Here is a 14,875-nt window from a genome sequence, read left to right on the forward strand (position 1 = left end):
AGGGGCAGTCTGGTGGTCCGCAGTGAGACGGGATGTGCGTGTCGCAGGCAGGTCCGGCAGCGCCCACACGGCTGCTCCTCCGGCGGCCGCTTTCTGCCTGCACTTCGCCTCAGCGGCTGCACTCCGACCATGGCCAGAGCAGGGCCTCCCTCCGTCCCTCTCCCGGCGCTGCAGTAGGGAACCGAATGCCACGCCACCGGCCGCAGAGCCTAGTAGAGGCGGGACACAAAGCAGCCTTGCCTGCCTGCCCGCCCGCCAGGCGCGGTCTACTGCTACCGCTCCGCCTCGCACGGATGAGACGCCGCGGCGGCAGCAGCACGTAAAGCCCGGCGGGCCGAGCGCCGGACGGGAAGCCGGTTCCTCGGAAAGCCCGGTGGGCGTAGTACCGGACGGGAAGCCGGTTCCTCGGAAAGCCCGGCGTGCAGCGAGGAGGCGGGGTGAAGGAGCCGGTGGGAGCGGACGGGAGGGCGGCTGCCCGCAAAGCCCGGCGCGCGGATCACGAGCTTGGCCCTAAGATGGCTGTTGTGCGCGGGGCACCATTGCTGTAGCGCCGCGAGGAGCCGCCTGCCGCGCCCTGCCGCCTTGCCCGCCATGGAGTGCCCGCACCTCAGCTCCAGCGTCTGCATCGCGCCCGACTCGGCTAAGTTCCCCCAGGGCTCGCCCTCCTCCTGGTGCTGCAGCGGTGAGTGCTCCCAGCGCGGCCTAGGCTGTGCCGGCCTGAGATAGCCCGGCCGCCCCGCGGCCCTTGCAGAGCGGGCGGGCGCCTCTCGCCGCCGCCTGGCCGCTCCTTTGTTCCCTGCGGGCCTCATGGGGCGTCTCTGCCCCTCGGCAGGAGGGCGCTCCGCGGCCAGGGCAGGGCCGAGGTGCATGGAGGAGGAACGGACGGCGGCTGCCTCAGCTCCCCTACCCTGCTGAGCGGGGCTCCGCGAGACCCCTCGCACCGGGGGTTGAGGAGCAGCGAGTGGAATGCCGTGGTGCTGTGCCTTCCACCCGTTCTGCTCCCTGCGGAGGACCAGCGGAGCGGCCGCCACATGTCTCAGTGGGGTGGGCGAGGAGGGGGGGCGTTCAGCCCCCGGTTCTGCCCCGGCCTTTCCTGCGCAGTTTAGTCCGGCGCACGAGCGCTGCCGGTTGGCCCGGGATGGCCAACAGACTTTGTCTGCGACGGGCGCGGAGGAATGCGAGATCGCAGCTCCTCGCTCCTTTTGTCTGCCGGAGAAACTGCGTGCTTAGCCCTGCCCAGGGGAAGCTGGGCCGCGAGCATCGGGACTGAGAGGAAAGGAGCCGGTGGCTGCTGCAGGGTCAGTGCGTTCTTAACATCACCCTGAGAGTACTTTTTTTCCTGAAAAACATTTTTGAAAGGACTTTAGAGAGCGTAGTTTGGACAGCTGAGGCGGAAGGCGACGCTTGGGGCCCCCTTTCAGGGAGCAAGTGAGTGAAGGTGGTCGTGCACACCTACTCAGATATGTGGATCGGCAGGCGTAGAGAGGTCATCTTTTTCTTGTAGGTTGCTCGCTGGTTTAATAATGCAAATTGCTATCTTTAAAATGTTTCCCATCTTCAGTACTGCCCCTGCCTCATCTTGTTCAGGGACTTTTCCTTTAAAGGTGCTGTGCCCAAGTTGTTTTAAATTCAGCATTCTAATAGATCGTCACACGCATCTACAGATAACCTCCAATTATTGCTGTCTTTTTTTATCCATGTTTTTGTTTGCCATAACTAATGTGTTTCGTTCTGCTCGGTATGGAAGTAGACACAACCAAGTAGGAAGTAGGCCCCACTTAGAGCAATGCGTTGTGCCCATGGGCACCAGGGAGGAAGCCTCTCCGGAATGATCGACGGGGGAACACTGAAACGCTAGATGTAGTTCAAGGTGGTCCTTTTCTAAAAGGGAAGGTGGTTGCTCTTTGTCTCACAGTGTGGGTGCTTTCCTGTGGGAAGGCTGTTGCTTACTTGAGTTCTTCCCTAATTGCAGTTTCCTGGAGCCAAGGTGTGGTAGTGCTGCTGCTTCCTTTGGCAAAACCAGTTATTTTACTCTGTAATGCTTTTGTTTGTAGAGTGAGTTCTCTTTACAGTGGTATAATGTGGAGAATGATTAGAAGGAAAGGAGGAGTATAGGAAAATTTGTTGTGTCTAATGTTTCTTTACTGGAAAAAAATTAATGACAAGAAGTCTTAACTCTGTAGCTCCATCTGCTATCTTCAGAGTATCAAGGGTAAACGAAGTTGTCAACCACAAGCATATGGCAGTAGGGAGTCACCCTTCAGATAGCTTAAAAAAGATAAAATTGCCAAAAGTAAAAACATGTGCTCTAATATAACATTCCAACTTCAAAAATTAACCAGTTTAGGCATGCTGCTTCCCAACAAAAAAGTTCAGCAATTACAACACATTTTCCTTTGCTGTTCAAAGGGTTTTTTCCCAAACTAGCCCTTATAGGGAGGACCAATTGCTGGGCAGTCAACTGATTTATGACAGCTGGGAGGCAGGAAGAAAGTGCTGGACACTTTGAGGAACTGAATAGACTGATGAGGATACCATGTCCAGGGAATGTCTCCGTTTACTCTGCTTTTAAAGAAAGTTAAGTCACACAATACTTGCAGAGATAATTTGAATTCTTAACAAGTGGCAAGAGAAAAATGTTGGTATGTTGAATTTAAAGCATTCCAATGAACAAACTGCAATTTAAAGCAAATAAAAATTGTTCTTTCAGAAAATGAATGTTGCATTCCTACTCGTACAGTAAAACGCAGTGCCTCTCTTTTCAGTTCCAGCCTAATGATATGTGATTATTGTTCCATTAACAGTACATGGAGTACTGTTTCTTCTTTCAGCTCATTTAAGTGTGATTAAGTTTTAAAGGTAAATAATACCGGTTTCTGACAATTGACAATAAATACCATTTCTAATGTGCTGGGTTTGCTGCAAGTTGGTTATGTAAGGTTAAACAGAGAAAATGGCAAGTATAAATTAATATCTTGTCAAAATTGAATGCATTTTCTGTTGCATTTGAAGCTGATGTGGGCTTAGTTATTTTTGTTGTTGATGTTGCCTCAGTTGGTGAAAAACATTTAGAAAGTAATTTTCTGCAGTCTGTAACAATAATGCATCTCTCATCAAGCAAATGGTCTTAAATTGACTCAGAACTTGTCTTCAGTCCTGTTCTGAGTTGCTGAACCTTTCCAGAAAAGGAGAGTAGGTGAAGATACTGATACATGAAGCTTTCTGGCAGCCAGGTGACATGCCAAGTGATAGCAAAACATTGCAGAATAGGTTGGAGAGCAAGCTCTTAGTTGAGGCTGCCAGTAGCCATTTTTGTTAATACCTTTAATTTCTGCGATTTGAGGAGCTGGGTGATGAGTGCTGGTTAAGTACCTTTCCTTCACATCTCCAAAAAAAGAAGAAAAATGTCCTAATTGTAACAGTAACTTCACAGGTAACATGGAGGTCCTTGTGTAATGGAAGGGTGTTGCATTTGATACTAGTATTTGGAAATTTGCTTTACTGAAGTTAGGGAATTGATTAGAAGAGGACTACCAGCCTGAATTGCTTTTTTGGCTTAAATCAGTTCCCCTTGAAGCTACTTGATAGAGTTATTATGGACCTCTTGTGATGAAGAAAGATTCATATTTGTATCAACACACTTGCTGTCAATGCCTCCTCTTACTGCTCTTTGAAAAGTCTTTCTTCTGGTGTATGTTGATTTTTAAGTGTCTCTAGAATGTCTGTTATGTTACGGCTGTGTAGTTTGGAAGTCTGAGAGTTTAAGCACTCCTGTTAAGAAAATGGCATGCTTTCCCTTGAGTATTTAATCCAATCAAGTGTGCTCTGTAAAGTAAGTGATGCAGAAAGCAACACACATTTGCTTTGAGGAGCTTAAAGACTATCAAAAGAGAGCCCAGAATGCCTTTTTGCAGATCCAGAGGCAGTTTGTTGTTGTTGTGTCCTGGTTTTGCTGGGACAGAATCCTAGGGCAGCCATGGCAAGCAGGCTGTTAGCCGATTCCAGGCAGGGTTAAGCTAGGAGAGGTAAAAGCCAGGGCAGCTGACCCGAGCAGGCTAAGGGCTGTATCTCATGCCATAAATATCAAGCTCATTGTAAAGGGGAAAGTTTGCTGAAGATGGAGGAGGCTCCTCCTCTTCTTTCTTTCTCCTCCTCTCAAGAGTCGCTGCCCCTGCAGAGGTTCACTGTCGTTCTGCTCCTAAGGACTACTTTTTTTGTTTATTGTGACCACTGTACATTCACTGGGCTGAGTATAACTTTGTATACTTTATATTGGCATTAGTGTTAATACCTGTTTTGCTGTTTCGTGGAATCTGTTCTCATTTCAACTCACGGATCTTCTCAACTTTCCCTGATTCCCCTTCCCTCCTGGGGAGAGCTCACCTAGCAATAGAGAATGGCTATAGAGTGGCCCTAGATACAGACTAAAGGGAGGCATGTTCTTACTGTAATTGGACATTTTAAAGAGAAGAAGTAGAAGCTGCACATAAACTGGAAATGGCTTTTAGTCAGTGCTGTCATGTGAAATACTGTGTGCAGATGTCTGCTTGTGACAATTAGAGTGCAGTCTTCCCATGCACTTTGATTTATGAAACTTCTACTGCAGTTGGAAGCAGATTAGCTGACGGCAAGTTGGCAAGACTGCAAAGTGTCACAGACTGAATCAGTTGAATTTGTATGATGTGCCACACCTTCAACACTCTTCTGCAAATCATGTAATTAGGGAAAGTACTGTGGAACAGCTCAGATGTGGTATTTCTCAACAGCTTTTCATAGACTGATGAAATCACAGGGAGCCATGGCTTGCTTACTTGAGATTGCAATCTTTTAAGCACACCTGCACAAATCTGAAGAGTTATTCCAACTTTTTCCTGTAGTTGAAGATTTATTAATACTCACTGGTTGTTCAATGCATAATTTGAAGTTTGTTCTTTAGAAGAATAACTTCAGACAAATGGGATTGTGTCTGCCAAAATGGAGATTCAGTGACTTTTTAATTTATTTATTTTTAAAGGGCAATTGTACTTCTGAAGTATGCTTAAAACCATAGCTGTTCAGATCACTGTCACTTGAATAACTTTTTGTTTGTTTGTTTTCTTACAATTTTGTTAAGTTACTGAAGAACAATTCTGAATGTAGACTGATATTTCCTGCAGGAAGTATTTGCTTGGCCTCTGTTTCTTATGTTCTGTTGAATAAGATTAGTAATTTCATAGCTGGTCAGAAACCTACATTGTGGCATTTGTGAATGATGTTGGGGTGATAAAAAGACCCAGGAGAGATAGCGAGAGGAAGGTGTTTGAGGCCTAGTGAATGGTGATTATGGCAGAAATCTACATGCTTAATTAATGACATTCTTTCTGTGTTTGAAATAATTTATTAATTTACCTAGTAAATTTGTTCAAAATAACCTCAAATATCACTGAATGCTTTATATATATATATGTGAGAGCAAATGTTTTTGTCCAAGTAGGGGAAATTTCAAGAACATGACTGTACTGGGTCAGATAGGTTTTCCTATTTTGTTGTTGGTTCCCTCCCCCGCAGTTAAATCAGTTACACAGTTCTCTTTTCACTGGGGTAGGTAACACTGTGCGTTTTGGCATCACACTGTTGCAATCAGTGCCAAAAGCAATACGCTGTAGAAGCTCAGGTCCACAGTTTTGGCTTTCCTTTTAATCTCGGCTCTTTGTTGTTGTTTCTTCTCCATTTCCATGAGTATGCTTCATCTGCTTTTACAACAGTATGAGTCTCTCCATTTGCATTTTTCCTTTTTGTTGGTAGAGGTCCTCACATCCTTTTTTTCTTCCATTTTAACTAGAATACAGGAGGAGAAAACTCACTGAAGCTGGAGGGGGAGTAGGTAGGACCTTCTTCCTGTGAAAAATTCTGTTCAGTCAGCGGCATGTAGACTCAGGGTAAGCTTATGAACAGTGTGTGGATGTAATGGTCTGTGTGTGTGTGAAGGCAATTTGTCACTCTACATCTGGAAAATTAATTTGGTCTTGAAGTTAGCAGATTTAGTCTGAAATGTAAATGACAAAAAATGAATGTAAAAAACCCCAAAACCAAAAATTAACCTTTTGTTATTTGGACACTTTAATTTCAAAGTTCATTAGTCTGTGGGTCACTGTAATGCAGGAATGCTATAGACTTTAGAGGTTGGTTTATCTCCTTAAAATCATTCCCCATCTCTTTAAATACAGCTTGTTAGATTTGTTTTGGGGTTTGTTGGTTGGGGTTTTTTGGAGTTTTTTTTTTAGCTTCAATGTTGTTTTCCTTAAAACTGGTACTTTTTTTTCTTTCTCTATTTAAATTGGTTACTGATGTATGAGCTATGTGCAATATAGTTACCTTTGCCTGTGTGAATATAGTGTTTTGGAACTCATAGAGGGAGTATGTTTACTGAGAAGAGGTAAGGGTCTTGATTTTGGTCTTGTACTCTAGACCTAATTTTCATTTTAATTACTAAAAAAGGGAGCCTTTGTTTTCAAATACTTGGTGTCTTTTAAATGTCAATAAACTGAAATGGATGTAAGTAATATTTTCTAGATTTTCTTTTGAAATCACAATCCATCACAAAATTTGCATGTTAGTTGAGGAAAGAGACTGTTTCCAAGAAAAGAAGTAATCAGACATCTAATACAATGCATTTGATAGAAACTAGATCTAATTGTTGTAACAATTTTGAAGATAAACTTTGAAGGACAAATTTTACAATTTGCTGTTCCAAAGTATTTCATGATTAACTATAATTTGTTTTGAAATTACTCTTCACAGTGTTTGAGGTGGTGTGGGAGTGGGATATATAAGGTGCACACAAGTGTGTGGGAGAGAGACTCCTGAGCATGGCAGGCTCTTGATTTATCCACAGATTAGCATAAATCTCATTACAGCTGGTTTAAATGTAAGCAGGATAATAATTTTCACCTGCCTTTTCACCAAGCCCTTCAAAATGTACAGGTGTACTTGTTTTAGTGATTGTTGCAAGTGCCACGGCCAACAGAATTAGTTAATTTTTTGGGGTGAGTTGGTGTCTGAGGTTCATAGAATAGAAGTTCAGATGCAGTGTTTAGAATGAAATTGAGCTTTGAGCCGTTTCTCATGAGATTGGTGCCACTCATTTCATTTAGTACCCTCCTCATGCTTGCCTTTCTGTTTTAGCAGACATTCGTACCTAGGTAAAAAGTGGTTAAAAGCCTGTAATTGAAGTAATCCATGGTGACTGCAAAGTGCAACTGAATCAAATTTATATCTCAAAACTAAGTTAAGGCTTTTCTGATTTTTATTGGAGGAAACAGTTTTTGTTGTAGAGTGAATTATATCTGCTAAAATATTAATTACTTTATGATGCCCTTTTTATGGGAGCTGTGTAGGATTTTCTATCCTTGATTCATTTCCCTGAATACAATAGAGTGTTATAAACTGTACATGTCACAATTAATACACTGATCATTGAGCAAGCCTAACTGGTATGTCAAGGCAGTCCTCTATTAATGTTTTGGTTTCTTCCCCTCCCCACCCCCTTTTGTTTTTTTTTTCCTTTCCTTTTTTTTTTCCTGCTCTTTGGAATATTTTGTGTAATTTTGGATCTGGTAAATACAGTTACAAAATTTCCTTGCAGATTTTATTATTTATGTGAATCTAATCACAATACCCACAGGCAGCCTGGGCAAATAAAGTGATTTTTCTTGAAGTTACTCACCTGCTCCAGCATTGCAAATAGATTTTTAACTCTGAAATGACAGGCTTGGTAGTGGGTTTGGAAGTGCTTATCAATATCAAATGGGCAGATACTGATTTTTCAGGGTAGTCCATAGGTACATTATTTGGGACTCCCAGTAGTTTCTTTTTTGTTCACAGGGATGGCTAGTAGTGTGTTTTTTGCCAGTACTGGGGAAGCAGGAATGAAATATTTGGGCTACAAATAAGTAGATTATTTACTATGTTATATAAAGAAAGCAAAAAGCCTTTTTGACGTATTTCCCCTCAAGAAGATTCATTTCCTTAAGGGTTTAAAAATGACATTACACTGTTGGCTTTGCTGTGTTATCTGGCTGCTCTCTGAAAATGAATATTTGTGTGTCTTGCTCTGGCACAAAGGTTGAACACCCATTTTTTTCCCCCCTCTCCTTTTCTCCCTTGGCATGCTACTTCCATAATAAGGAACAGTATCTTGTTGTCCTGGGAAGGCTAGACAGCACTTAATTTAAAAACATGTAAACATGTATGTGTATGTATGTATTTAAATTTGGATACTAACTAGTTGTCAAAAGTAGCCAAACCACTGGAAATTTTATTTAGAAGGTAAAGAAGAAAGGCAGGTAGTAAGGGAGAGAGCTAAGCATCTGAGATGTGAGTGGTAGTGCTTAAGTGGCCTTATTTCTTCACTATAGCAAGAGAAGCAGCATAGCATGCTCTCTGTGTCTTAGTATACTGCTGCTATAGGTGATCTGACTTCGGTTTTGGGAACTGGGTTTGTTGGTGTTTTTTTTTTTTCTCGCCCTGCAGTTCATTGAACCACTTCCTCAGGAACTGACATGTCTGTTTACATTGACTGAAGAAAAGTTTTCCAAACCATCTTGCTTTTACACTACTGGACTAAGAGGCACATAAAAAATCACGCATCTTTTAACTTCCATGTCTTACAATGTGGAATTCTGGTAGCCCAATCAGAATATCCAGATGTAAACCAGTGTGTTTGAGCATAACCAGGGAGGTGATGTAACTGCAGATGAAGCTAATCACATTGTTCTCTGGCAAACATTCTTCAATATTAGAAATGTGTCGAGGACTTCAATGACCTATTTATTCTATGACCAATTGTTCATCTGCCCATGTTTTATATTCTTAGTTGTTGTTTAGTATATCTGTGTTAGGATTTTCCATTGTAATAGAGTGGTTCACTGTAACTGCCTGTGAAATGTCTTGTTTGAGACTGAGCAACGCTTTGATTTAAGTGACAAAAAGGAGGGAACCACACGTACCATTATGCCTGAGTGCAAATATTAGTTAATTTTGTAAGTTTACTTGTTATCACAAAACTTACTTGTTTTGTCACTAAAAGCTTAATCTTTCTGGTTTTGGCTGAAAGATCATAGCGGAAGAAATACTTTCTTTTTCCATAGCTGTAAGCTGAGAGTAGTTTGCTTGGGTTTTTTTTATTTCTTTCTTTAAATATTCTTCAGACTCTTATTTGAATTCTCGTACATTTGAGTGGGATTTGTGTCAGGCTAACACTTGACACTGTTGATATTTCTGTTCATTGCACATCCCTTTCTTACGAGGGTATGAAATACTGAAGCAGCATTTAACATTTTTGTATTTTTAGTAATGCTTATCAGGAAACCTGCTTCCTTGTAAATTCTCTTGCTTTGATTTAAATGTAGTTTAAATTCGGTATTTTCTGATCTTTTTCTCTAGTATGTGGGTGTTAGCTGATTTAAAACAAAAACATTTTAAATAGTGTAATTAAAAACCATCTCCCCTCCTGTCTGGTTTCATTTTGACCAGAATGCCGAAATGGCAATAAAGATGTCTAACAAATGAAACTTATGTAAAATATTGTTAAGTAGAATGTTTATTTCTCTAATATTAAAGAGTTTAGGAGAAAGTTCTGTCCATTTATGAGCTTCTTGTAGTGTGGCTGAGAGTAGGGTAGAAAGAGCTTTATGTGAAATGAAGCTTGAAAACAAATGGGAATACTCTTTAAAACCCAAACAATAAAACAGTTGGCTTGTAAGAAAGATGTAGAACATGTCTTTAATTTTCAAAGTAAATTTTGTTGTCTAGAATGTTGGATTTTGTTGTCTACAATGGGGCTTTAGCCTACTAAAAGGTTTAAAAAATACTCTTGTAACATTTACTTCCTTTTTTAGTCACCGGGTTTTCATTGCAGTTACTCATCTGGAATTGCTTGGCCTTTAAGCTCTTAAAATGCAGGGCAGATACTTTCATCAGATGTGTATACAACTTAAACATATGACACCTCACTCCAAAAAAGCCTAACACCACCCCCCCACCCCCAAGAAAAAAACAGCCAACCAACCAACCTTAAACAGTCAACAACCACAGACATTTAACTCTGTGTTTAAGTTCTGGAGCCTACTCCTAGGTTATAAAATAATGTTAGTGTTCTGCTTGGACTTGGTGCACTTCTGTGTGTGTTAATGCCTGCCCTGTCTGATGATTTTACCAGCACATTTAGTTGAGATCCTCATTTCTGTATTTTTGATTTTCTCCTGAATGTAAGTGGAAGTAGGGTCAGATAATAAAGCTTACACCTGTACTTGTAGCCACTCCCTTTTTAAATACACAACAGAATGCAATGTCAAAAAAAATGGGAACATGATCAGTTGTATATTAGTAATAAAAGTTACTTTGTACTAGTACTCTGTAAGGACGGCCTTACAAGGGTAGGATGTGTGCAGTATGCCTGAGGCATTCACATCTTGAATAAATGGGGGCTGCATGGAGAAAATTCTTGAGCTGATAATTATTCTGTCTTTGAAAAGATACTTTGCCTGCATCCAGAGGGATTTCCAGAGCTGTAAATTCCAGTGGTGGGCCAATCCTTTTTGTAATCCCAGCATTTAAGCCCAAAGGAAGGGACCACATCCAATGTGTTTGTCTTGATACTTCTTGTGGGCTAATAACTGCTTAGAATGACTGATTTTTATAGATGACTTGCTCACATGCCCAATACCTCCTGTGTATTACATATGGCAAGGTATAGGTGTTTAATTCAGAGCCATTTTGGCAAGTCTCCTTCAAAGTTTTATATGGAGTGCTGAATTTTGGGATGTCTTACCCTCGTCTGCAAGTAAAACAACATAAAGGACTAAAGTGTAGACTCAGTTTTGATCTGCATTGATAAACTTGTTTTAGTAAATTATCTGATCTCTTCCTCCCCATTTTTCAGTCTGTAAAATGGAAATGAGTCCTGTGACTTAAAAACTTTGGTTTTGAGATGTTTTTAAGGGGAGTTGTGTAATTTTAGTTCAATATTTGTGTCGCGTTGTGCATTCTCACCACTTGTGATAGTTGCCCCAGGATTTTGGCTTGCAAGTTTCTCTCACGTTGACTTCAGATCTTTGGAGGAGTCCTGATGTCACAAACAGATGGTGTTTCACAAACCAGGGTTTCATATTTTGATATGCAGATTGTTGCTGCTTCTTTCTTCACACATTCTTAATGGAAACTGCCCAGCTCTCTTCTGCTGCATTTGTTGGGTTCGTTTAGGATCAAAATGTAGAGTAACAGTGTCCTGTGACCAAATCTTAATTAAACAGGGCACTGAGAGATTGTTAGACAAAATGATGTTGAAGGTATGGTAAAGGAAAAGTCTATTTCTCTAGTATGCTTGTAAGTATTCTTGCCTTTTTTTTTTTTTTTAGATATGCACATGTGCCTGTGTATAGATACATGCATATGTACAGCATTTGTATACATGCTATGTATATGTAGCATTTATGGGTTTGTTGCCAAGTGCCTTGTGTTAGTGGCACAGTTTTATTTGCACCAGTATACCAGGGCAGCCACCAGCACGTAAATACTCCTCCTGGTACAGATGCTGAGTGGAGCTGGCATTTTTCAGCTCAGCTTGTATCAGTATAGCTGACCTACTATGTCAACAAAGACTGGACTGGAAACAGGCCACTTAGTCCAAAGATGTTTCTGTTCAGGTCATGATGTTATTGTAGCTTAACTGTGTAATTATACAAGTAATGTAGTAGGGTTGGTACAGCTCCTTCTGAGAGCAAAGTCCAGGCCGTTTTGTAAAGGCTGTGGTGACACTTGGGAACAGTTTATGACTCTAATCTTCTTGCCATTCAGCGTGCTCCTAACAGAAAGACCAAAGTATTGCTCTTACTGTGCTTATATTTTGTAGCCTTTTATTTAGTGATGTAATAAAGAACTATTTTAAAACGAGGACATAAGCCCAGTTCGGTAGAAGGTATAGCCTGAGGTCACTTGAGCTCCTGTGACTGGTGAAGTACCCAGTTTCCATTGATCACACGGCTGCACTACTGACAGATCTCTGCTGGACGCTATCCTGCAGGTTTCTTAACTTAGCTGCTTTACAGAAACTGCTTCCTGTTTGTCTCCTCCTCTTCCTGCTACTTTTTTTCTTCTGCCTGTTTGCTATTGCAGTGTGCTATTTAAACAAAACTATTAGTTTCACAGGTTGGTTGTATTCTTTTACATAGTTAACTTCCCTACAGTGGAAATCTGCAGCTTTATTCTGTGAAGAATACAGTGTGTGCCAGGAGAGAGCATTCATGCTTCACAAGACTGTGGTTGGAGTCAGTTTTCTATAAGGAAAATAAAAGGTTGAGATTCAGATGTAGATATTTGTGTCATTATGGGGTGGTGGCCTTATGATGAGAGTGCCAAACTGATTAGCTGTATCTTGCTCATTCTACTTGGCATAACCTGATGAATATTATCAGGATGAATAACAGAAAGTGGAAGCCTGAGGGACATCTCTGCATGTCTGAGGCTGTACGTAGTGTTGTTTGATTGGTTGTTCTCTTGGGGACGGACTAATACTCCTCTTCATTTATAGATGGCTTTGTAGGCTGTATAACAGATGACTATTCAAATTTCACTTAGAGAAATCATTCTGTAAGAGATAGTATTACCCCTTCCTATTACATATTGAAAAAACTATGATTCTAAGCTTCTGACTAAGTATTGATGTAAAACGACTTGCTGCTTCAGATAGCATTGTGGCATTGCGTATTTACTTTCCATTTTCTGCAGACATGTTGGTATCATCTTTGCTAACTGCTTGAAGCTGTTCTAAAAATACAGCAAAATGAGACAGTAACCATTGCAGTAGCCACTTTTCAGTTCAAGCTGTGAAAACAGCCAGTGTTCCTTAGCCTATATACCACTAAATAAGGTGTGACAAGCACAGATAACTTTTCTTTTTTTAAAATCTGATTAGTAGAGTTACCTGCTGAGCCAACCTCCGAGAAATGCAGAGTGCAATCTTTAGCAACCTTTGAAAAAATCAGTTGTGTAATCCTCTCAGTACAGAGCAACTTTAGGTCAGAAATTTAATACTGGCTTTTGTGTTTAATCATAGTGGGAGTAATTTCCATGTTATTTGAGTTCTTTGTGGGAGGACATGTTTGTGCAGAAGATAAACTACACATTTCTAATGTGATGCAATTGGAGCAAAGTTCTTACTCGAAGTTAAAGCAAACAAATGACCCATCTTTTCCTATTCCCTGGTAGGAAAGACGGAAAATGTTAGTGGACACTTTGGCATTGTGCAGAGTTGGTGCCTGTCTTTGTGCAGAATGGTTAGACGTGGTGTGAACTCTGCAGATTGAGCACTGCTTCAGTATAATTTAACATTTGACAAGCAAGCAGTGCAGGTATTTAAATTACCTGGATATGAAATTGTAGTTGTCTGGTACACAGTGGAAAGTATGAATCATACTTTGCATTATAATGTTTTGGCCTGCTGGTTGAGAACCAGTTCTGTCCAGAAATGATAACACAAGGCAAGCAAAAATGTTATTGCAAAGCGTGAGATATGTGTTGGGATTTTAATGTGAAGAAGGATGTTCTGTGTTTCTGGCAAAGCATAGGGTAGTGGTTTGTTCGTGCAGTACTTGGATTAAGTGCTTGAATGGCTTTTGGCTTCTGTTTCCTTCTGACTAATTTTTTACCTCTGGGTTTCTGTAATTTAGGAAAAGAAAATTCTGTCAGGTTAGACTGGTGATCCATGTAGCCTGTTTTTAACTGATGATGACTATTTAAGGTCTTCCTTTTCTTTTCTGTTTGCCAGTGCCAAATACTGGGGCTCTTAAATACATTTGGTCAGGTCACCCAAACTTCTACTTTTCTAACCTGAAATGTACCTGGCTCTACCTGGCTGTCTTCCATCTATTGCAAGATTGTAGGAACCCATCAACTTTAAAAATAGAAAAAATTTGCTTTTGGAAAACCTGAACCAGAAAACTGGGGCATGGAAAAAATGTTTCTCAAGTAAAAATTGCAGTTGTTCAAGAAAAGAATTCTGGACTCTTACTTCAGTGAAGAGTTTAAACTAGTTACTTCAAGTAATAGTTCTGTGGAATGTACTTTGTTTGAAGTGAACCTAGTAAAACTCTTAGTTTTAAACATTCTTTGGATTGGGCCTGTGAATTGAAATACAGCAGTTCTCTGTAATAATGGATTCAAATCCAGGAAAAACCAAGCAGTGTTACTAGTTTGGTTTTCTGACTGATTTAAATTTTAAAAAGCAAAAGCTAATAGTGGAAATGTATATTAGCTCTTTCAAACAGCTAAGCTGCTCACTTCTCTCCTGATCAAAAATTGACCCTATGCTTTTAAAAAAGATACACTTTGTCTTTTTAATAATAATTTGATTTGATAGTTATACTACCTTTCTTTTTTTGAAAAACAAACAAACAACAACTTTGTTTTTCTCTGGTAGGCTTTCATTTTAACACTTTGATCTGTAGCTTCATGAACCTATTTTTGAGTTTTGCTATGAGTCCTGATTTAACCTCTGTAGGTGGTTCTGCCTTGGAGCAGCTTTCTCAGCATGCTTCAGTTTCCCCAGTTCCTTTTTCTAAGGTGTGACTCCAGCCAGGAATGTTGTTCTCAAGCTTTTCTACAACAAATAACAACATAAATAAGTTTTGTGTATGCTAGGGTTTAATCCTATTTGTCCTTTCTTCCCCCTGGTCTTACAGACCCTCATATTTCTGATGCCTTGTTTTTCCTTTGGGACTATTTTGACTGCTTCAAGAAGCTGTTATTTATAGAGTGTAGAAGAATAAGGTGGCATCATATGCCTTTTTATTTTGGGGATAATTGAACTTGTCTTTTTGTTGTTGTTTTCTGCTGTTAC

At 40.7% G+C, this 14,875-nt stretch overlaps 1 protein-coding gene across 2 annotated transcripts in view; it reads left to right on the forward strand.

Annotated features, from left to right (window-relative positions):
* Positions 1-433: 433 nt before the first annotated feature.
* The window catches only part of USP3 (ubiquitin specific peptidase 3), a 41,054-nt gene continuing 26,612 nt past the window's right edge, over positions 434-14,875 (forward strand). The window contains exons 1-2 of one of the 2 annotated variants that reach the window (XM_054168751.1): positions 437-682; positions 5,822-5,918. Coding sequence is in view for 1 of the 2 variants with exons in the window: in XM_009910972.2 (XP_009909274.1) it covers positions 592-682 (91 nt within the window). In the remaining variant the exon portion in view is untranslated. Of the gene's footprint in view, positions 683-5,821; positions 5,919-14,875 lie in introns of both variants that reach the window. The other variant, XM_009910972.2, reaches the window with a different exon arrangement.

This window comes from Dryobates pubescens, chromosome 17, assembly GCF_014839835.1.
Source record: "Dryobates pubescens isolate bDryPub1 chromosome 17, bDryPub1.pri, whole genome shotgun sequence".
NCBI classification, from domain to species: Eukaryota; Metazoa; Chordata; class Aves; order Piciformes; family Picidae; genus Dryobates; species Dryobates pubescens.